A 25,791-nucleotide genomic window follows, 5' to 3' on the forward strand; every position below is an offset into this window, starting at 1 on the left:
TTTAGATTATCAATTTCTTCCTGTTTCAGTCTTGGTAGTTTATACGTTACCAGAAGGCATCCATTTCTTCCAGGTTGCTTAATTTATTGGCATACAGTTGTTGATAATAGCTTCTAATGATTGTTCCTATTTCCTTGATAGTAGTTGTGATCTCTCCCCTTTCATTCATTATTTTATTAATTTGGGTCCTTTCTCTATTCTTTTGAATAAGTCCAGCCAGTGGCTTATCAATCTTATGAATTCTTTCAACGAACCATCTTCTAGTTTTGTTGATCTGCTCCACTGTATTTCTGGTTTCTAATTCATTGATCTCTGCTCTAATCTGAATCTGCTGTCTTTTTGTGCTTGGCTTAGGCCTGTTCTTTTGTTCTATCTCCAGCTGTTTAAGGTGTGAGTATAAGGACTGCATTTTAGATTGTTCTATTCTTTTGAGTGAGGCTTGGATGGCTATGTATTTTCCCCTTAGGACCACCTTTGCAGTGTCCCATAGGTTTTGGACATTCTCATTGGTTTCCATAAATTGCTTAAGTTCTTTAATTTCCTGGTTTACCCAATCATTCTTAAGCAGGATGTTCCTTAGTTTCCAAGTGTTTGGTTTCTTCCAAATTTTTCCTTGTGATTGAGTTCCAGTTTCAAAGCATTGGGGTATGAGAACATGCAGGGAACAATCTCAGTCTTTTGGTATCAGTTGAGACCTGTTTTGTGACCCAGTATATGGTCTATTCTGGAGAAAGTTCCATACGCATTCAAAAAGAATGAGTTTTCTGTTGCTCTGGGGTGTAGTGTTCTGTATATATCTAATGAGGTCCATCTGGTCCAGTATGTAATGTAAAGCTTTTGTTTTTGTTGATTTTCTGCTTAGATATCTGTCTACTGCTGAGAATGGAGTGCTGAGGTCCCCTACTATTAAAATATTATTATTTATATGTCTCTTTATTTTGGTTAAGAGTTGGCTTGTGTATCTAGCCGCTCCCTTGCTGGGGGCATAGATATTTATAATTGTTAGATCCTTTTGTTGGATATATACACTTTCAGAATAATATAGTGTCCTTCTGTATCTCAAACTACAGTCTTTAGCTTAAAATCTAATCTGTCTGATAGGAGAATTGCTATCCCAGCTTTCTTTTGAGGTCCATTGGCATGAAAAATGGTTTTCCATCCCTTCACTTTCAATCTGGATGTATCTTTAGGTTCAGTGTGAGTCTCTTGTAGACAGCAAATGGATGGGTCATGTCTTTTTATCCAATCTGCAACCTGTGGCATTTATGGGAGCCTTTAGGCCACTCACATTTAGAGTGATTATTGAGAGATATGATTTTAATGTCATCATGTTGCCTATGAAGTCCTTGTTTCTATAGATTGTCTCTGTAAATTTCTGTTCTGTATCACTCTTGGGGTTTTTTACTTTTATGGAACCCCCCCCCCCCATATTTCTTGTAGTGCTGGCTTGGTTGTCACATATTCTTCCAGTTTCTGCTGGTCTTGGAAGCTTCTTGTCTCTCCATCAATTCTGAATGATGGCCTTGCTGGATACAGTATCCTTGGCTGCACGGTCTTCTCACTTAGTGCTCTGAATATGTCTTGCCAGCCCTTTCTGGCTTGCCAGGTGTCTGTAGACAGGTCTGACGTTATTCTGATGTTCCTCTCTCTGTACATAAGGAATCTCTTCCCCCTCTCCGCTTTCATGATTGTTTCCTTGGATCTAAGATTTGCAAATTGTACTATTTTATGTTGTGGTGTTGGTCTGTTCTCATTGATCTTGGGAGGGGTCCTCTCTGCCTCTTGGACACGAATGCTTGTTTCCTTCACCAGATTAGGGAAGTTCTCAGCTACAATTTGTTCAAATATCTCTTCTAGACCTCTGTCTTTCTCCACCCCCTCGGGGATCCTGATGATTCTGACATTGGAATGTTTCATTGAGTCAGTAATCTCCCATAGCTTTTTTTCATGAAAATGGGTTTTTTTCCCCTCATGTTACCTCTCTTTCCTTTTTTTCTATCCTCTCATCCTCTAACTCACTAATTCGTTCTTCTGCCTCGTTTACCCTGGCAGTCAGAGCACCCAGTTTAGACTGCATTTGATTCACAGAATACCTAATTTCTGCCAGATTCGTTCTCATTTCATCCCTTAGAGATTCTATATTTCAGTTAATATTTTTCTCAAGCCTATACATCATCTTGATAATTGTTACTCTGAACTCCATTTCTGACAACTTGTTTATATCCATATCCATATCCATTAGTTCTGTGGCAGAGGCCACAGTCTCTACTTCTTTCCTTTGTTGGGGGTTCCTCTGCCTTGTCATTCTGATGAGGTGTGGTTGCAGGTCTGTACAGAGTTCAAATTATTGACCAGGACCCAAGCAAGATGTACCTGTTTTATAGGGACTTTAGGGATGTGGGTTTCTTGTTCTTCCAGCCTGCTTTCTGGTGGAGGGGCCTGCCGCGCTGATACTCATGGAACCTTGCCCCCTGTTGGGGTGGATGGGCCCAGTGAGAACCGGTTTTTTGGGGCTTTTGTTCTCTGGCAGCTTTCCCTGGCGGCTTTCTGTGTCTTTTCTGAGAGCAGAAGTGACCATATCCAAACCTGTGTCTCAGAACAGAGAGATCGCCATCTGCTCTTCACTGAGCTCTCCAATCCACACCGACTCCATTTCTGTCTGAGCTGCCAGAAACCCAGAGTGTCCTCGTTTGTGGGCCCCACTACTGCTCTCCCAGTCCTCGCTCTCACGGCCAGCTCATCTCTGCCCTTTATGCTTTTAAAACTGCCAGCCGTCCCCAGTTTGCACGCATGCTCCCAAGCTCCAGGTTTCAGTCAGGTTTCCCCACTGCTACCGGTCTGCTAGTCTGGTCCGCTCCCTAGTGCAGGAGGCTTCTGCCTTGCTGGCACACGAGCGAGGCAGCTCCCTCCCCCTTCCATTTATCTTCCGATATCTGTACGCAGACTCTTGGCTCCCCACTTCATGCCTCAAGACCAAGCACTGGAGATACTCTGGTTGTAGAGATCCAGATGTATCTTCTTATGGCTGACAGTCGTTTAAGTTTGAACCCATTTATTTCTCCTCTATTATATTTTATATTCTTTCTTTTGTGAGTTTCTTGATTTTTTTTTTTTTTACAGAAATACTCACTTTTACTGCTTTTGTGTTTTCATTCCTTTATACTGTCACTTTTGGTCTCTCTTTTCCACTCAAAGAGGCCCCTTTAATATTTCTTACAGGGCTGATTTAGTGGTCAAGAATCCATTTAGTTTTTGTTTGTCCGGGGAACTTTTTATCTCTCCTTCTATTCTGAATGATAGCTTTGCTGGATAGAGTATTCTTGGCTGCAGATTTTTCCCAATTATCACTTTGAATATATCATGCCTTGTAGCCTGGAAAGTTTCTGCTGAAAAATCTCCTCCTAGCCTTAGGTTTTAAGATTTTTTCGTTCTTACTGTAGTCTGCCAATTTAATTACAAAATGTCTTGGTGTGGATCTGGTTCTGTTGATTTTGATGGGAGTTCTCTGTGCTTCCTGGATCTGGATATCTGTTTCCTTCCCCAAGTTAGGGAAGCCAACTATTATTTCTTCAAATAAATTTTCTGCCCCCTTTTCTCTCTCTTCTTCTTCTGGGATTCCTATAATACAAATGTTAGTACGTTTGACGGAGTCACTGAGTTCCCTAAGTCTATTCTTATTTTGTGTAATTATTTTTTCTTTCTTTTTGTTCAGGTTGATTGCTTTCCATTACTCTGTCTTCAAGGTCACTAATTTATTCCTCTGCTTCTTTCATCCTGCTACATTCCATCAAGTGTATTTTTCATTTTGTTTATTGAGCTCTTTATCTCTGCTACACTATTCCTTTTCTTTTTAAGATTTTATTTGTAGTTAATCTGTATACCCAATGTGGGGCTCAAACTCAGAAGATCAAAAATCTCATGCTTTACTGACTGAGGCAGGGAGGTGCCCCTCTGTGTTATTCCTTATCTCTGTGTTAAGGATCTCACTCATGTCTTCTACTCTTTTCTCAAGTCCAGTGAGTATCCTTATGATCATTGCTTTAAATTCTCGAGATATCAGGCATGTTCCTTTTATCTGTTTGGCTTAGATCTCTGGCTGTTGCCTTGTCCTGTTCTTTTATCTGGGATAAATTTCTCTGTCTTACTTTGTCTACCTCTCTTTATCTGTTTCTCTCTGTTAAGAAAGTCAGCTATGTCATCTGCTCTTGAAAGAAGTGACTTCATGAAGAGAGGTCCTGGAGTCCTCTGCAGTGCAGTGTCCCCTGTTTACTAGAACCGGGCACTTCAGGAGAGTATCCTATGTGTGTTGCTTACATCCTGCTGTTGTGTCTGAGTCACTTCTCCTTTCAGTGCAGTCATCTGCACTGACCCTCTGCCTGTTGTGGGATGTGCTTACTCTGTGGTGTTCGTGGGACTCAGGTACACCAGTTCTGAGGGGGCATGCCCACCAGGGAACTTGGGAACGGGGTACTGATATTAGCTAAATGGTGTTGGGCTACTAGTCCTATGCCAGATCTCCCAAGTGCTGTGGCTCCTGGGGATGTGAAGCTGGTGAAGAGCGTATGACAGTGGCTGGGCATGGCCCGCAGCAGCAGGTATACGCCCAGAGTCTGGGTGGGGAGCATAGACAGCTTTAACAAAATGCGCCCTGAGCCCTGGGTCCAGGCTACAACTATCTGTGCAGCCTCTTCTCCCACAGGGAGTTTATGGTTATGCTGGGGCCTGGGGGAGGAAAATGGTGCTTGCCAGTTTTCTCATTTTCAAAGAAGTCCACTAACATGCTCTGAAATCAGTATGAACAAATCTGTCTCCTGCTTGCCCACTGCATTGTATAAACTGCCAATTTTATGTTGTCTCTCCACACAGGCTGCTGTCTCTTTAAGGGCAGCGACCCAGCTATCACTTTCCCTCCTGGCTCACCCAGTGCTGAGTCAGCAGCCTTTTAAAGCTACAAGCTCCAATTCCCACTGGTTTTACAAACTCATAGAATTCAGTCCCTCTGGTTTTTAAAGCCAAATGATGAGTTCCATGGTACAAGTGCCTGTTCCTCTGTCCTCTCCACATGCATAACTCCCTCCCTCCTGTGGGCAGCCTCCCTCTGCCTTTCTGACCTTCCTAACCTTTCAGATGCAGCTTCTTCTCTATATTTAGTTGTGGAGTTTGTTCTGCCAGTCTTCAGATTGTTCTCTGGTTTGTTGACTTGGATGTGGATGATATCTAGTTGTGAACATGGGGCAGTATGAGCTTAGGGTCTACCCAATCGGCCGTCTTCCCATGCCCCCCCCAGATAAGAGATACTGATCTGGGGGAGCAAGGGAAGACGGCAGAGTGGGTCAAAAAAATATAAGCAAATCAAATTCTGCAGCATATTGAAAGGATTATACACCATGACCAAATGAGATTTATTCCTGCAATGCAAGGATAGTCCAATATATGAAAATTGATTAATGTCATACACTACATTAACACAATAAAGGGAAGAAACCACATGATTATCTCAACTGCAGAAAAAGCATGACAAAATTCAACATCCTTTCATGATAAAAATACTCAACAAACCAGGAATAGAAGGAAACTCTCTCAATGTAAGAAAAGCCATATAAGAAAAACCCATAGCGATCATACTCAACAGTGAAAGACTAAAACCTTTTTCTTCTCAGTTTGGGAACAAGGCAAGGATGCTCAATTTTGCTACTTCTGTTCAACATTGTACTGAAAGTTCTAGACCAAGCACTAGGCAAGAAAAAGGACATCCAAATTGGAAAGAAAAAAATAATCTCTCTTTACATATGACATGATCTTATGTAGAAAACCTTAAATATTTCACACAAAAAATTGTTAGAATAAATGAGTTCAGTAAGTGGCAGGATACAAAGTCAACACACAAGAATCAGTTGCCATTTCTATACAGTAACAACAATGAATCTGAAAAGCAACTTAAAACAATTCCATTTTTAATAGCTTCAAAAAGAATAAAATACTCTGGAATTAATCAAAGATGTGAAAGACTCGTACAATGAAAACTACAAAACACTGGAGAGTAATTAAAGATGACTAAATAAATGAAAACACATCCCATATTCATGGATTGGAAGACTTAATATTTTGAAGATGTTAATACCTACCCAAAGTGCTTTACAGATTCAATGCAACCCTATCAAAATCCCAATGATATTTGTTATGGAAATAGAAAAACCTATCCTAAAATTCATATGGCATCTCAAGGGACCTCAAATAGTCAAAATGATCTTGAAAAATCAAAACAAAGCTGGAGTGCTCCCACTTCTTGGTTTCAAAACTTACTACTAAACTTACTAATGATTTCTTGAGAACAACACTAAAGGCACAGGCAACAACAAAAAACAAAAAAAGAAACTGGACTTCATGGAAAATTTTAAAAATTGTTCATCAAAGGCACTATCAACAAAACAGAAAGGTAACACACAGAATGAAACAATTTTTTGCAAATCATATATCCAATAAGGGATTAGTAGCCAGAATATACAGAGAACTCCTAAAAATCAACAAAAAAAAATCAACAAGCTGATTCAAAAATGGGCAAAAAGTTTGAATAGTCATTTCTCCACAAAGATATATAAATAACCAATAAGCACATGAAAAGATACACAATATCATTAATGATTAGGCAAATACAAATCAAAAGTACAACAACATACCTCTAGTACTCATTAGGTGGCTACTATAAAAAAAAAAAAAAAAAGAAAACCAGAAAATAACAAATGTTGGTGAAGATGTGGAGAAACTGGGATCCTTGTGCACTGTTGGTAGGAATGGAAAATTGTATAGACACTGTGGAAAAGACTATGGTGGTTCCTTAAAAAATTAAAAATAGTATTACAATATGACCCAGCAATTCCACTTCTAAGTATAAACCAAAAGAACTGAAAACAGTATCTTGAAGAGATATCTGTACATACATGTTCACAGCAACATTATTCGTAATAGCTAAAACATGAAAACCGCCCATGTATCCACTGGCAGATGAATGAATAAGCAAAATGTGGTATATGCATATAATGAAATACCACAGAGCCTTAAAAAGGAAGAAAATTCTGACATATGTTAAAATATGAACCCTGAAAATACGCTAAGTGAAATAAGACAGTCACAAAACCACAAATATTGTATATTACATGAGGTACTTAAGAGTAGTCAAATCATTTAGACAGAAAGTAGACTGGTGATTGCCAGGGGCTGAGGAGGAGGGGAATGGGGAGTTATTTAATAGATACAGAGTTTCAGTTTTACAAGATGAAGAGTTTAGGAGATAGATGGGGTAATAATAACATTCATTATGAAAGTATTTAATAGCAATGAACTATATACTTAAAACTGGTTGAGAGGATAAATTTTGTTTGTGCATTTTACCACAATGGAAAAAAACAGGGAAAAAAAGAAAGGGAATGTAAGCCACAGAGTATGGTATTATTTAATCAACAGAACTTTTTCAGGACTTAGGAAGTGCCTTGCACACAGTAAGCACTCAAAAATATCTCTTGAATGTTAATGGAAAATTGCAAAATGATTCCAGGATATCTTCCCATAATCATAAATTAAGAGCCCTAAAGTAGGTAAAACAGATTATAAAGCTTGAATTACCTGTTTCGTTGAAAAGCTTTCATCAACTTTGGTTCCCATGGCAGCAATTCATTTAAAAGGCGTATCAAGGTACCATGCAATTCTTTTACAGCTTGCCTCCGATGATACCATTTGCCCTAAAAACACAATGTTAAAGTAAATCCTTTAGATTTAATCTAAAAGTGAATGTCAAGCCTTATTTTCTGAGTAAAACACAAAACGAAACACCAATACCCATCAAATAAGAATGTCTTCTTCAGGAAGCTGTAAAGGGAAAAATATTCTGTAATAAATCTTATTTGTAATATTTTAAAGATTCTCAATTCTAAAGGACAAATCTAAAAGCTATTTAAACAAAGAGAAAACTTTTTTAAGTTTTTAACTGTCAATTATAAGTATTTTAATAATCTATTTACTAAATACATGTAAAAATACAAACATACATTCACTGAATATGTAACTGACATGGCTCACTTCTGTAAAGTTTTTGTAATTATCCCAAAGAGTGGGGAAAAAGAGAAAAAAAGGATTGTTATATCCAAAAGCAGTCTTAACAAACTTCGTTAGGAAATTTTACAATTATTGTACTTAAAAAGGTTTCCAGCACAGACAAACAGATAAATGGTCATAATTTTCAATACTATTATGCTATAGCCACAGTAAGAGTTAATAATTACTGACACCCCCTCTCCATTTGTTAAGTATTATCCTAAGTATTTCAATCATATATCTGTATCTATATCTAGAGGGGAGAGGGAGGGAGGGGAGAGGCAGAGGAAAGTGAGGAAGAGGGGAGGAAGAGGGGGGTGTGTGAGCGTGACAGCACACATGTACTTACGCAGTTATGAAAACCCTCTAATGTATGTGCATTTCAGTCTCACTTAACAAATGATGAAACTAAGGCTCAGAGAAATTAAATGACTTAAGGTCCTATGACTTGAACCTAATCTACCTGATGCCGAAGTTCAAGACTTTAGAACTGCATCACCACCTCTTAAAAGCTGTATCACATAATTCAATCTGATACATGTTATAAAAACCTCTAGTAAAAATACACTTCCCCCACAAAATTATTCAAATACCATAGGAAAAATAAGTTTAAAGAAGTTATATCTTTAGGTAGCCAACTCCCCCCTTCCCCACAATGTTAGTGTATACCTATCAACATCACCACCATCTTCATTTACTGTTGTATAACCATGTTATATTTCTTTTTTTTTTTGAGATATAATTCACATACCATTCAGTCCACTCATTTTGTTTTATTAACAAAAAAAATACACAACTATATATATTATGGGTCACATTTAACATGCAAAAATTAGACTTCATCTCAGCAACTGTTCAGTTAATTTGCACATGTGTAGAACATTAAGACACAAAAACAACCACTCCCACCAAAAAAAATAAAAAAATAAAAATAGCCACTCCCTAGAGCAAAATTACTTTAAATCTGTGCATAAATTTCCCAATTTTATATATATCTAAAATCTTCAACATTCCATTCACTGAAATATGAAATTTTATCTATGTATGTGAAGTTTTAGCTATAAACATAAATAATAGTATAGTTCCTACTCCTCCAACATTTTGTGCTTTAAACCAACAAAATGTTTATGCATGTAGAAATAAACAACTACATTTCTACATCGGTGGTTTTTAAACTGCTTATTAGAAGAGCAGGAAGATGTGGAATTATATGCTTATGTGCACATAATGAATATGGAATCTAGGCTCAATGACCAATTCTTGTGTCTTCTTAATGGCACGACAAATGATAGTATTATGAAAAAAAATTCAAGGAAAGTAATTATTTCATATAATAACCTAGACAGACCTTTCCTCTTGTCAAATTGCTTTCTCAAAGGACCCAACTTAACAGTAAGTTATACCTCAAAAGTTTATTCCCCCCCAAAAGAAGCTAGGCAATAGCTAGCTATCAAATAAAGTGCTCATTCTAACCCATGAAAACAAAACTATTAAACAATAAATAATACTTTCCTCTAGGGAGAGCAAAGTGAGGAAGATGAAAAGGCAGATGATAGTCAACCTAAAATCGTTTGCAGAATGAGGTAGTATTCTGTTCCACTAAAAAAAAAAAAAAAAAAAAAAAAAAAGGTTTTTTTTTTCCCAAAAAAAAAAAAAAAAAAAAAAAAAAAAAGTGTAATAAAGATTTTTTTTCTTTTAACAGAGCACATCAACATTATTTCTCTACTTTGCAACTACTACTTGGCTCAAAAATGAAATGGTGAGAATAAACTTTTCCTAAGCTAAAGAAAGCAGAAATAGGAAAGGTATGAGTAATTATACCACCTTTGTGGTATAATTAATTGGAAAATTGTTAAAAGACTAGAGAGCACCAGGCAAGCTGAATTCTTTGTAACTGAGGGTTATATGGGGAAGAATGGCAGATACAGAATTAGCCTGGGCAGTATGGCTGCTATCTGGATTAGTGTAGTGGTGGTATAGGGAATGCAGAAGGACTAGCAGTTATTATCAGATCTTGGGACTAGGAAGACTGAGGCACAGGAAGAGGAGTCTGTGTAGCTGAATGTCATTATTACAAGATATCTGTCAGCTGTGTTTGTGTCTCTACTAAATTACAGCATTAATTTTTCTAGAAAAGAGTTTTAAAGAGATGAGAAGATTTTATCTCTGATTTTATTTTGATTACTAAATTTTAATTAATCCAATGCCCAGAAAATATATTGCTGAACTAGCCAACTATATACAGAGAAGGGGTCATAAATATTAATCAGAGAATAGATTTCTAACTTTCATATAATTCTGTCTTATCCACTGACCTGTTTGAAAATGTCTATGGCCTTCTAACTTCATATGTGTTTTTTGGACTTCTTCCCTTTCTTTATATTGTATATTCTCAATTTGGGGTAGTGACGGCACGGCATTTCATTATTTTAAAATGAATACTTAATCATTTTGTGTTTGGAAAACAATATTCTTACAACAGAAATTACAGAAAGTAAAGACTGATAAAAACTACAAGATACATATAAGGAATACAATGACCTCAAGAAAGGACACCACTATATCCTGCCATGGGGTATGTGTCTCACAGTTTTTATGTTTACCAAAAGGGGCATACATTTTAAAAAGTTCAGAATCACTGCTCTGGGACTGGTATTTTAGGTAAAGTGCTTTATCCACTTGACAGTAAAAAAGAAACTCATACTGCCTGTTTCATTTACCATCTTCTTTGGTCAATACAACCCAAATGGAATTAAAACATGCCCCCTTCTACCTAGTGGTGGTCTTGGAGTGTCACAGTATACAACGAGACTAGTGTAAACAGAAAAAAGGTTATGAATTTTTAAAAGAAGTTACTCAGAGATGGCAATGATCTGCCTTAACTTGGGTCTAATGTAAAAGTCTATGTAAAATCAAGTATTTCCTGAATCTAAATCAGGTCATTGACTAAAAGCGGGCAAGAGCTTTTCTGATTGATCAACTTTATTTACATACACAGAAAGGAAAAACTGAGATCAACTATTGTGTCTCCTCTAGGATGAAATTATTAAAACTAAAGGGAATGAGAAGAACATAATTTTACAGAAGGAAACTGGCTCAGTGAATCACTGGGAAGTACTTGTAGACAGAAGCAGATTTTCAGTTAGAATTATAGGTCTTTTGAATGTTAAAATCTAATTCTCCTTCCACTACATAATGCTGTCCCACTTGGTCTACACAGACAATTCCTAAAGAACAAAAGATTGTATTGCGTAAGTACTTATCTTTACATGTAGGTGTCTCTGTTAGGCAAAAATTAAAATCTATACAACTTATTATCATTTGTTTAATTATAATAGTACTTAAAATTATAGTGTTCTAAAGTTTAAAAGTGAATTAAAGAACAAGGAACACAGCAGATTCCCCATTCTTCAAATACATAGGAAAGAATATGGATGTAATAAAAATCAGAAAGCTCTCATAATCTTTAGATGTAGTGATCAATATAGAATCGAAGATAGCAGGTAGAAGGATTAGTAAAAGGTCATTTATGGAACAGAGTTATAACCATTTCTCTAATAAAAAATATATTTAATAAGCTAAAAGCTAGCAACAGCTTTGTTTCACAAACAGATATGTGAAAGTGGGGATAAATGAACTGTTTTCATTTAATATTACTTTCATTTAATATCTCATTCAATACTAGAATTCTCACTACTTTCACGGATAAAAATTATCTTCTAAGATAATCCCAATGTATTATGTGAACTTAACAATGCAAACATTTACTGAAGGTCACTTTAAAGAAGAGGAGAGTAGTATCGTTCTTTTATGAATTTACTATAAAGTTTAACACAAAGTATGAATTTTAAGCATACACCATGGAACCAAAGGCACACAATATGGTCTAAATCTGAAGCTTACCTTTCAATACTTTCTCATCCAATGTCCACAGCAGCTGCAGATTGCCAGCTCCCTTTCCATGAGATGCCCCAAATGTCAAACAATGGAGGTTTTATAACCTCGTAGGGATTACTACAAAAAGAAGCTGTTCTATGGTCACAAGATAAGTTTTTATTATATTATGCAGTTTTATAAGTTTTTGAATATGATACATTAATAACCTAAGGCACCATACGGGAAAAGAAACTTTAAAAAAACTTACAAAACTACACAATATTGTAAAATGAAAAGCTGAATCTACGCGTGTGAAATGAGTGGGGAGGGAAACTTACCTCACAACTAAAGAACGATTCCATTCTGCTGCAGTAATCGGGGATGGGTATAACAGAACTAGCATAATGCTGGCTGGGGTGTTGCAAGGACAGGGAGTTGGCAATCTACTGATGCTGCAGACATTGGACACCTAAAAGGAAGAAAAAAAGGAAAACAAATAAATTCCAGGTTTCTTACATGTCTTATCACCATGGACATATTTTATACATTTTAATAAATTTAGATGCTTTGAATGTTAAACTTAGGTGAAAGTAACTTATTTACACAAACCATCCTGTTACTCATATAGATTTTCTTGTAACATTAAATGTAAACAAAATAGCTATCAACAGCTCTATGAAGAAAAGTAAAATCATATATAAATATACAAAGAATGCTTTTATAAATTGAAATGGTTAGCACCATTACTGTGGAGATAGTAAAAACATTTTTATTAAGAATAGTACAAAAACAAGATGTGTATAACCAAAGTATCAATGTCATTTTTTTTCTATACAATTTTACTTATAAATGTTAGATCATAGAAACTGGATCATATAACAAAATATTAAACTGGATCATATAACAAAATATTTTTTGTTATAGGTTTGGCGCTTGTCATAAATCCCATTGTGGAAAAGGGATTAAATAACAATATATCTCAGTTTTCAAATAAAATGAAAATAACTTTGAGAAAAGCCACACAGATCGATACACAAAGGTGTCTCATTTAAAATCACTAGCAGAAGGGCCTGGGAAAGTCAGAGGGGGAGACGAACCATGAGAGACTATGGACTCTGGGAAATAATCTGAGGGTTTCAGAGCGGAGGGGGTAGCCTCGTGATGGGTATTAAGGAGGGCAGTGTTGTAATGAGCACTGGGTGTTATATGAAAATAATGAATCATGGAACACTACATAATAAAAAATAAAAAAAAATCACAAGCAGTATCTGAAGGTAGCTTGTAAATAATTTAAATTCACATGTATAAAAACACAGCACAAATCAAATTAACTGTAATTAAGTATATTAGTAAACCAGTTATTTAACACTCTCCTCAGTCTAAATAATATTAAATGAAAAGGTAGTATTCACTTTTTTTTCTTACTGCTTTCCTAAAGAAACCATCACCATACTCATTTATTCCTGGATATTCAGTTTTAGGGGTAAAATATTACATTCACTTTGTTGCATACAGTCCCTTGAAAAAGTGCTAGTTTGACAGTATAGTGAAATGTATACATATTAACATGGGAAAAGTTAAAAGTTACTTTAACACTGCCAGAGGTTCTAATATGAACTATCACATGCTAGTATTTTCTCTCATCCAGTTTCACTTAAGACTAATTTAACAGAAAAGGAAAGCATTTGTACTTTATTTTAAAGGCATCCCACATGGAATGACATTTCCATTATATTTCTAAACTAGCATTTACCTAGAAAGCATAAAAACAAACAACTATATCAATGATTAGAATTTATTGCAAATTTTGATGTTCTTTAGCTCTGTAGAGAGGAAAAAGTGGATGACAGATCATATTCCTAGTAAGGTAGTTACTACTACTGGGGAAGAAAATATATATGTATTAATGATACATAACCACTTTCATTTACAAAGAAGAAAGAATCCTGAACTGGGAATTAACCACTAGCTGGGTATTTGAAGTTGACCCTTTTCAGTAAATTGGTGGTAGCAAATAAGTTAACATTTGATCAAATCTATACCTGACTGATATATCAGAAAGGTGGGTTCTCAAGCAATTCACTGCACAATCTGAATCACTAAGTAATGCTACATTTGGTATCATCGGAGCACAAAAATTCCACGTAAGTGACATGAAGATTGGGAAAATCTTAAGAGCAAGGACAATATCCTACTTATCTTCACTTTCTCAGGCTCTATCACAAAGCCTAGCACAGAGTGGGACCACAGAAAGTATTCAAACTACATAAGTAATTTTCTTAGTTAACTGAGGTTTTCTCCTTAGATGCAATTTTTTTTTAAATTGAGAGAAATATGTCTTGCAGATTTTCTGAACACATGAATATAATTTAACTCTCGATGACTTCATCATTATGAACAAGGTATTGTGTTACATTTTAATACAGTGACTTTCAAGCACTGTTCAAGTTTCTCTATGATCTACATTCCTTTTTTTTAAAAAAAAGTTTTATTTACTTATTTGATAGAAAGAAAGAGCACAAACGGGGAAGGGGGTGGTGGGGAGGAGCAGATGGAGAACCAGAAGCAGACTCCCTGCTGAGCAGGGAGCCAGAGGTGGGGCTCGCAGGGCTCCATCCCAGGACCCTGGGACCATGGTCTGAGGCAAAGGCAGCTGCTAAACTGACTGAGCCACCCAGGCGCCCCGCAAATAATTTTTTTAATGGAAGTTTTCCTAATGGGATTCAAACTATGCCAAATTGTAGTCAGTAGAAACCCTGAGCACTATTAACAGGGTTAAAATCCAGTTCTTAGCTGCGTAGTTATTAAGTGTTAAAAAGTACCCAAGGAACAAGATTCACCATGGATAAATGTGGATAATACATTCTTAGATAATTCAGTGACTGACTGAAGCTTTGTCTTACCAGTCACATATTGCTCTGATTCACATTTCCTGTGAATCTTCCCTCGCTATTATTTTGAGCATGCAGTTACCATTAGATTCTTCATAAAATACAATGTTACCTACCCCTCCACTCTATTCCCAAACATATAAACACGTAATTAAGGGAAGTGAGCAAGTGTCTTGAGTGTTTGGTGACTTCTGAATTAACACTGCTTGAAAAGAAAAGATAAAGCCTTTTATAAAAGGAAAGAAGCTAGCCCAACTCACCTAGATTAAAATTAAAAATTTATCCCCATGGTTGGGATAAAATCTTAAACTCTGAAGTGAATTCTTTGAGGATAAGGACTTTGTTTTAATTTCAGGTCCCTACCAAGTTCCTGGTGCTACATATAAGACACAGAAGACACTGAGGAAATACTCGCCTTATGAATAAGACTTGAATCTGTAACTAAGATAGGTAAAGAAACTTATTTTATCTGTTGTGCAGGCCTTCCAAGAGGGTGTTCTAATTTTTTAAAAGTTTTAAATATGGCTATTTAAAGACAATGTGATTTTCCCCTCACAGTTGAGATTATTTTCAGTTTTGTTAACCAGTAGTTTACCAGAAAATCTAGAATAAGAAATTGATATAGGGGCGCCTGGATGGCTCAGTCAGTTAAGTGTCTGCCTTCGGCTCAGGTGATGATCCCAGGTGTCACCATCTGATACAAGCTTCTGATTTCTCTATGTTTGGTGTTGCTAATGTACAGCCTTTGGTTAGGCAAGAGAAATACTATTATTGTATAATAAAAATTTAAATTATTTTAAGAACATAGTAAAGATTAATTTTATTCATTACTTGACATTCCTTTCCAATTCTTTTTAACAAGTCTTTTCACATATTGTAATCATTAGGCACATCTTATTTTGTGTGTATTTAAAAAATTTAACATTTCACAAATACTTCCATATAGTAACAATGATATACAAATATTTTATTTTACTAGCTATATGACATACCACTGTGTTAATATTGTTTGGTTAGTCATCTCCCCACTGTTGGACATACAGGCTTTTTCCAAATTTCGACTATTAGAGGTAGTCTACTGAACACACCACTGTGTAAACTGCTTTTTTTTTTTGGGGGGGGGGGGAAGGGGATATGATATGGGGAAAATAAAAATTAAATTCCAAACAGGATTACAAGATCAAAAAGCAGGCAGTTTTATAACTTTTCTTACACATTAACTGTGATATTTATCCTAAGTGTTGAGTTATTTAACTGCCAAAAGATGTATCAGAAAAGAAGATAAAAAAAAAGGCCTTGTATTTTAAATTTTAGTTTCTCTATATTGATAGGACTATCATTCATCATTATATAATCCAAAGTTTCTTTTCTCATAAATAACATCTTTTTTTTTTTTTCCAAATTGTTCAGTTTTCCTTATAACTTATTTCTATATGGATCTTTCCTTACTAAAGAAAAATAGGTTGAAACTTCTTTGAAAATCTAAATTATGACATAAAACATAAGGAAATTAGGCAGATATGAGAAAAAAAAAAGGGTTACATGAAAAACTCAGAAATACAACCACTTCTGTTATAAGCCTGGCAAAATTTTCCAATTTTGATTTAGAGAGCAATAATGTCTTATAAATTTCAAATATAATAGCATCAGGCAAATTTATCAGTATCTTAGTTCTACCTTTCTGGAAAACTAATACATTTCCTCAGTTTAAAAAGATATTTTCCAAATAATTAGGCAAAATGCATATTTTATCTCTTGACTAAAGCCACAAAAATAAAAATGTTATGATTTCTCCTTTAGCTTACTAATGAATCCTATGATCTGAATAATGAGAAAGGCAAAACTTAAAAACTGTCAAACTATACACTCTATTTACCTCAAGCAGATGTCTCACTTTAAATAAATCTCAGGTAGATAATTAGGTATAACACTGCGAGATCTAAAGGATGTTGAGCCTTTTTTGAATAAGTCCCTACATGAAGTAATGGTACCAAGTGTGCTAGAACAAACTCAAGAAAACTAAATACTCTCCTTACATTATTAACCATAAATGTAATTAGTTGCCTTGAAAGAATAAGTAAACAATCTAGATTTTGAAAGACTGTACATCTTCCAATACAATGAGTAGCTCAATGGCAAAACCTCTAAGAGGTTAGGAAAGCTTTTATAATGACATTCTGGGGTGGGGTGAAGAAGTGGGATAATTTTTCCTTGTTGCTTTGGTAGGAAAAACTATCTGGAAAGGCCCTGCAGAGAAGAAATCTTCTAAAGAAGTGAGGCGTTTGTACGAATTCATGTTAAATCCTCTATCACATAAATTTTCTATCTTTAGCAATGGCATTCGTGACAACCAAATGTCTATATGGAACACATCCTCTTTGTTACTGGAGCCATTATTTTATATATACATATATATATATGTATATATAAAAGTTGACGATGAGTAACAGAATTGCTTTGACTCTAAATACTATTTTAGTTTTGATAGTGCTATCTTCTTATGAAGATCAAAATTAATACTCTATTTGTCTGGCAATAGTGAAGGAAGCCCAAAGGCAATAAATCAGTCAAAATGGCTCTCACTATCACCAAGTTCATGCATTTAATTATTAAGAAAGTCTCTCAGATCCTTACTATGAGTTCAATTCTTATAAATATTGTTATTTGCTTTGTAATTCACAGTTTATCAGCTAGGGTAAGTACATGGACAAACACAAGAAACAACAGGTTGACACTGAGGAAAGAGAACAAAAGCAAACGTATAAACACACACCTTCAAAATGTATAGCATAAAGGTCTTTTGGTAAATGTTTAATTAGTTACTGCTATCAATACATTTTTAGAGTATCAGTATAATTATGGATATTCATAATGATCCCTGAGTCATCAAAAAAGGGTTAAAATTTTGTTCAATATAGTAAAAGGACACACAGAAGTTTGTCATTAAATGATTAAAATAAGAAATTTAAAAAAAGAAAAGAAATTTAGTCCTAAAGTTCAGGTTTCAGTTATCTAGAAAATTCAGTTAAGTGAAACACCTTATTCCCAAATGATGGCAGACAAATAAACTAGTATTTAATATTACTATAAGCATCCAATAAAGTTAATTTCTGCAACTAACATCTATCATAATCAGTATTAACTTCTACAGAAAAATAAGGAATGATACTAAAACGTAAACATTTACTGTCTATTGTTACCATTATGCTCTGTGGCCATTATAAGCTATTCATGAAAAAAACCTTTTAGGCAGTTTAAAGGAAAATAGCTTGCATGTTAGTAATCTCATTAAGATGATACCTACTAAGTACAGTCCCAAGAATTTGTATTTTTTGAAGAGTAGAAAACATTTTAAAACTAATATGCGGGGCGCCTGGGCGGGTGAGCATCCAACTCTTGGTTTCAGCTCAGGTCATGATCTCAGCATCCTGGAATCCAGCCCCACGTTGGGCTCTGCACTCAGCACAGAGTCTGCTTGTCCCTTTCCCTCTGCTCCTCCCCTCACTTGAGCTCTCTCTCTCAAATAAATAAATAAAATCTTAAAAAGAAAAAATAAGCAAATACTAGGAGTCATGGACAAGTTAAAAATTTAGAGTCACAAAATTTAATCAATTAAACCCTGTATGTAACCTAAAATTTTCTTATAAACATGCCTTCAAAGATTACAGTGTCAAGTATTTGTAATCTATGTTTTCTTTTACCTTTCTGCTCGTTCCTGTAAAGGAAGGCGATATGCATATACCTCATATCATTAACAAAGTGAGGTGGAAGGCTTTACAGAAAAACTCTAGGATCCTTGAAGAAGTCTTTTTCTCTTACAATGCATGCTATAAGTAAGTACATTATGCATAAAACTATTTATTAAAAACAAATAAAACCCTAATTTATAATATGGGAACAAGTTAAGATGCATGTGTTATGTTTACCTGCAGCATAAAAAACAATTAGCAAACTTATTTAACAAAATTCTATTTAAACTCATGAAGAACAGACAACTCACTGAAAATAAAGTTTCTGCAAAAATTATAAGTAACACCCTGATTAAAAGACTATTCTCCCTATTAAAGGACAGAATCAGTCCTGTATGAGTATATAACATCAAATATATTAAAAATTGCTTTGTTGAGGAGAAAATATTCTAATGTAAATGTTGTTTGAGAAATAACATCACAGAGGTAAATTTTAGAACACCGGGTGTTCCACATCAAGCAACTGCCCATATACCAAAGTGCCATGTGTACATACATACACATACACACAACATAAGTGTATACATAAACACACATGTGTACACATGAGCATCTAAGAATCTAGTAAGGGCCTAAAACATTTTTAATGGAAATATTTCTAAAAATATACAGTTTTCTGCATTCTCAGATTGTATATTTCAATATAATGTTTTCTTGTTAATGGTTATCACTAGGAACATTATTCTCTCTCTTAGATTATACCTATATTTTCAAGGATATCATATGAAACTTCTGAAATGCTTAAGGCTGTTTTATGCCTATATTAAATAACCTCAGAAGGTTGTACTTTTATGGCACTTAAGTCTCTTCCCTTCAGAGTGCTACCAATATGTCTTTTCTAGACAGCATATAAAATGACTACTACAAATCTGCTGATATGAAGCTTGCTGTATCACTATCACTTTTTTACACATAATTCTAGATTAATAGGTTCTGAACAAAGACCTAAAATTGAGTGGCTTCATGGCATTCCTAAGGCACAAAATAAAGGGATTTTTAAAATAATGATTTATTTTCTTCAGTGCTTAAAGCCCTCCCCATTTATTTACTGGTGTATAATTGTGTTTTGAATCTGTAATATCACTGAATGTCAGTTAAACAAGTATTACTGATTTAATGAATAACATAATGGAGCGTTTTACCAAGTGCTGAGTGAATAAATATAATGCCTTTATACTCTATCCTCTCAAGAATAAAAAATGAAAGTAAAATTGTGAACTTAGAATATATAGTGAAAGCTTGAAAAAGACCTTCAGCTGATAAAGGTGTTTTAAAAAGACATACTGTTAAGTATGTATCAAAAATATCTGGGGCAGGACCAAATAACTTATACCTGTTATTTATGTCACAGTTAATTAAAATTTTTATTTACTAAGCAATAAACTTCCATTAAAAGCATATAATTATTAATTAAGAATATCTGCAAGGTAAGCATTGCCCAAAAAACTACCAGTCAGAAAACCACCAACCAGTATATTGGGAAATACCTAAAACTATACCTGATATAAACTAGGCAAACAAAATTAATTTACTTGGCTTGGTACCACTTTTGTCTATGAAAAATGAAAACTAGACCACACAGGAGAAATAAAAGGAACAATGTTTCTATTTTTCATTGCAAATTTTTATGTAATCCAGGAGAACAAGATTTAAAAAAAAAGCTTTAGAAAAAAGCAGGAATAAATTTTAATGCTGACAATAATAGATAGAACTTTTGGATCAGCACCTACCGATTTTTTTCTACTGTTTTCCAGATCTTTGAGTTCATTCTCGATTTTTGTGATTAATTCCCTGAGTTCATCAAGATTAGTGCAAATAAGCTAAAATAAAACACAAAAACACAGCTTGATAACACATAATATAAAACACCCAAAATGTGGTAACAGAAGTTTTTTTAACATTACACTAAATTCACAATTATTTGTATTTGTAATAGCAAAAAGCAAAGAAAGCCCCACAAGTTTATATTTTAAAAGATACTACTTTTATAATGTATGAACTTCAGGCTTAGTATAAAAATAGCTGAAATTTCAACACTGGTGGTTTCATACCACACCTCCCTGTTTCTCAGCTTGCTTTATAATCCAGGTACTTTCTTAACATCACTAACTTTCAGCCCAGAATGACAAAGATCTGGAAACTCACCCTAGATTTCACAGGTTACTAAATCACCTTTAAGAAATGCTTCATCAGGCAGTCTCCTAGTTGGTGAATAAATGCGCCCCTGGAGAACTGTCATTAACCCTTTGATCTGGTTTGCTAACCACACGATTAAACTAATTATATTGCTGTTGGCATTGCTAAGAAAGGATTTCCACTGTCTGTAATCTACTCAAAGAAGTAAATGAAATTAAGTACACATTCTTAATATGATCTTAGTAGTCTTTAATAAAACCATCTCCATAGATAGCATCCATTTCCTTTCATAATTATGCAGTTCATTTTACTTCACCTTGGCCATGGCCAAAATAACTGGATTTTAGTTATGAATAATCAAACTAGTTTGGCATAACTACTAAAGCTTTAAACAGTGACGTGTCAGCAACAACAAAAATATTAATAACTACATTTTAGTTCTTATAAAATTATAGTTTTTCCCAACATATTTAACTTTTTTCCTAAAATAATTTAAGCTCATATTTTTAAAAATCTACAATGAAAATGAAATGTTTCTAAAACAAAACTACAAGCCATAAAGAGGAAAAGTTTAAGATTAATGAAACTGTTGGAATGTTTATACTGTGATAATTAAAAAAATACATTTATAAAGCTATTAATTCACCATAAGATTTTATCAGCCCATGTTTGTTACTTTCATTAATCTTTGTGTAAGGGTATTGTTTTTCTAAAAGGCATATTTCTTGTAAAAGACAACAACAACAACAACAACAACAACAACAACAACAACAAAGGGGGTTACAACAAGATCATTCCTAGTGACTACTGTGACAAAATTGGGAAAGTAGGACCCCTTTAAACTTCCTTTAATTAGGTTATACCATATGAAATTACTGATATGCCTTTGATCTACATAAATGGCAATATGGTTCAATCTAATAGGCTAAGAAAAAATTATCACAGATATTACAATTAGTATTAACAATTATTTTTAGAAATGTCTACCTAATTTCAAATGCACAGAACTGACAATGCAGAGAAAATATGCATTTAAGTAACCCAAATTAAATAATCCAGAGTAGAAAACAGCACACAACCATGTAGTAGGACAGTGCTGCTGGTATTTATCATAAACTACACATTCCCATTTGCCAAATCTAGAGTTATGGAAGAAATGCTGATAGGCAGTGGACTGGACAACTATGTGAGTGGTTCTAGAACTTGGTAATGTCTTCAACTTCTATCTTGTTGGCCCTACATCAGGTTTTTAGTAAGTACTCAGCGGGAACTAAACTTCCCATTGTATAATCTGCTATTTTTGACTACCATGTCAAATTTGCCCCAGAACTTGCAGGTGTTTTTTACATGCCTTTTCACTGAACTTGGTACGCTAATTAATATTACAGCACAGACGTCTCATTTGCACATATGGCAAAGCTCAGAGGAATTTCATTTGCGTCTTACATGTTTCATTATACAAGGAATAAGGGTCCATTTTGCATATACAGTTTGTAGAAACTTACAGTAACAATGAAAACATACACCCCTACAACTAGACACACTCTAAGACCCTTAAAATCTTCCAATTCATGGGATCAACAAATATTTATATTCTATTTAAAGGAAGAGGTAACACACTTCTGAAGTCAAACTCTGAAAGATTTCCACAGCTTAAGAGCTACATAAAGCAGTACTTTGAAGTGGCTTACCTAGTTAGTAAATCACTGCTTCTCCAATTTTAATGTGTCTAAGAATCACCTGGGAATCTTGTTAAAATGGAATTTTTGATTTAGTAGGTCTGAGGTGGGACCTGAGATTCTGCATCTCTAACAAGTTCCCAGGTATGGGCTGCAGATCGTACTTTTAAGCAGTAAGGTACTAACTGATTATGAATTCCAAATCTTCATGACTCCTTAAACATTCTGGTACTATATAGCTAAGGAATATGAAGATTCAAAAAGACTAATTTCCAAATAGGAGATAAAATGCTGAATTAAATGCAAAACAATAAGATAAATATTCCTTAAATGACATGACTCTTAAACACAAATTTTGTTGAATTAGAGGGTGAAAATATTTTTGGCAATATTTAGTTTGAATTTCTCTTAAAATCAATTTATAGCTACATAACAATTTACAATCTCTTTCTATACTCTCTACAAATAGACATAATATACAACTAATACAGATACTCAAAATACAGAGCCAAGTTAAGCTCTGAGAAAATTCTTGTATAGAAACATAATTCAAATTGTGTTACTAATATTGAAAGAAAAAATAATCTGATTCATGCCAATATACCCTCTATTCTTTCTCTTTTACATAGTAAGGTATATGTGTGGCCTTTAAACTTGACACAACTTCAAATGGTGCTTTTAAAAACAGAATCAATCCAATAAATAAAGTTCATCTACAGAAGGAGAAGCATTTTTTTTGAATAAAGCAAAACACCTTATTAAAACCAAAAAACATATCTGAGGCTCAGGGCCTCCAGGGGTGAAAAAGGAAAGCTACACAGCAGGTCGGATTACAGCTGGATCACAATGCCAACACTCATGACTGCAGAAATTACAAAAAGAGTTTTATCCCCCAGGAAAACCTCTTGAAAGCTTCACACTCTCCCTCAAGTTAACATGGCACTTGAAACAACCCATGACAGAGCCACAAAATCATAAATCTTAGAGCCAAAAAGGACTAAAAATATGTAATTTTTGGACTAAAAAGGTATCTCTTCAATTCATATACAAACTAATCAAAAAGTAACCTAAGACGACACACTGGTAGAGGAGACCAGAGAACAGAGGACTCATCCACCTCCTGATAGATCATATGCTTTAAGGGGTCTTTCTAAACAAAACAAAAAAATCTAGTAACAATTGAACATGTATTATAGTTTTAGGATTTAATTTATACCCAAGCTTTCATTTCTATTTAATGATAAATATTAAAAGGCCCTCTCTTCAACTCAAAAAGCAGAAATGTGCATATATAAAGCGGGAGGGAAGATCCTGTAGAGATCAAAAGAATTCCATGACCACATCTCAGAAAAATTACAAAATAAATCATTCCCTACTTTATCATTACTTCAAAGTAGAAATTATGCCTTTTGGGTTTATACTCAATAGATCTGAGAGACAATTACTTTATTTATTCCAAAAAGGACATAAGGTAGCATACAAAACTAAACAATATAGTAAATTACACTAAGAAGCAAAGGGAAAACGATGCAGAAGTCAAAATGAATAGGTCCAAACTGGATCTCTCATTTGTTACCATGCTAATACAACAAACCTACAGTTTATTATAAAAATTGTAAGCAAAATACTAAATTCATGGTATAAATTCAAATTTCATATGTATTTAAACTAAAATTATATTAACATCTTAAAACTATGAGGACAGGAAAATTCCTTCTCATTTCTTATGATCACCATACCAAGGAGAATGACTGCTTCAAAACCTGCAAATAAGATATGTGTGATGTGAAAAATAAGTCTGATTAATAAGATATTTATATTTATTAATGAGATATGTTTCTCTCAATGCACAATATTTAAAAATTGAAGGAATTTTAAGAGGGAAGTAAAACCCATACTGTTAGAAATGAAAAAGCTGAAGCCGAAAATATTTAATTAAGAGGTAGCAATTCAAAATAATATAATCAAAAGGTCCTTAGCACAGTGAAGCAGTTGAACTCCAACTTTAATTTTGGACTCAACTGTTACACTGAGGGTCTCTATTTGTTACTTTATTTCATATCCTTTAACTTCTCCACTGGTTACATGGAGAAATATAGTCTTTTCAAAGGTATGTTAAGCATCTGTGAGTTTATGCTTATTTGTGAAAACAATACTACTATGTAAGTCTTAGTCAGCAGCTGGATTCTGGATTTCCTCTTCAAAGCAGCCTTTAGAGTAAGTCACACGCATACAACAGTAGCAAGTATGCATTACCTTCAAAGATTTTGGTTACCAATGAAAGGTGAAGTCAAGGTAACTAAGGCTCTTACGTTATTTTAAAAACTTATCTTAATGGAGACCTGACACACTAAGTTTTAAAAATACTTTTTTTTTTTTTTTAAGATTTTACTTATTTATTTGACAGAATAACAACGAGAGAGGGAGCACAAGCAAGGGGAGTGGGAGAGGGAGAAGTGGGCTTTTCAGGGAGCCCGATGCGGGGCTCGATCCCTGGACCCCGGGATCATGACCTGAGCTGAAGGCAGACGCTTAACGACTGAGCCACCCAGGCACCCCAAAATACTTTTTATGACTTTGTTCCAATTGTGTACAAAACGACAATTCACATAATATTAGATTTCTCTTTCAAATATTAAATTTAAAAAAAAGACGTTTTGGCAAAAATTAACTTTATTAAGAAAAATGATATTTATTTTTCAGTCTAAAAGTCTTTCATTACAAAACTGATAAAATAAAAAATAATTTAGTTTAACAAAGTCGTAATTGTTAAATATGATATAAAAGCTTAAATCACCAAATGCTAAATACTAAAAATATTTCCTAAATTTTTGCGCCTATTGCTAAATAAAATAATCTAGGTTCCCCTATATGCCAACTATATAACCACCATAACACTACAGTAGGGGTAAGCGTAAGTTTTCCCTCTGATTAATATAATGATGTAAATAATATTACTTGATTTTTCACTTTTCAAATTCTTATAGGCTTTATCACGACAGTTCACGATTTATGAAATATGACCAAATTCAAGATTATTTCAAGGTCTTAAAGTAGCTGAAAAAAGTGGTAAAGTTTAGTAATAAATGCTTTTAAGCCAGTTCTTAATTGATTTGCCTACTCATAACACTACTTATGTCTGAAGCATCTGGCATGCTTATTTGAAAAAATAAGTAAGAATAAATAAAACAGTAAGCTCTATCATTTAATCCTCACAACACCCTACGAAGTAGGTACTATTATTACCCGACTATATAGAGGAGGAATTGGAGGCACAAAGGGCTTAAGGATACAGAGTTAGTGGTAAAGCTGGCATTAGAACCTATGTATGTAGCCTTGTCCCAGAATCCATATGCTTAACCACTATGCATA

General features: G+C 34.4%; 1 protein-coding gene across 1 annotated transcript in view; it reads right to left on the reverse strand.

Moving 5' to 3' along the window:
* Positions 1-25,791, reverse strand: part of KIAA2026 (KIAA2026 ortholog) — a 148,636-nt gene that overhangs the window by 24,839 nt on the left and 98,006 nt on the right. The window contains exons 5-6 of the mRNA XM_008689885.2: positions 20,335-20,424; positions 7,621-7,736 (exon numbers count right to left, since the gene is read on the reverse strand). Coding sequence (XP_008688107.2) covers positions 7,621-7,736; positions 20,335-20,424 — 206 coding nt within the window. The remainder of the gene's footprint in view (positions 1-7,620; positions 7,737-20,334; positions 20,425-25,791) is intronic.

The sequence above is a fragment of the Ursus maritimus genome, unplaced genomic scaffold (assembly GCF_017311325.1).
Source record: "Ursus maritimus isolate PB19 unplaced genomic scaffold, ASM1731132v1 scaffold_17, whole genome shotgun sequence".
NCBI classification, from domain to species: Eukaryota; Metazoa; Chordata; class Mammalia; order Carnivora; family Ursidae; genus Ursus; species Ursus maritimus.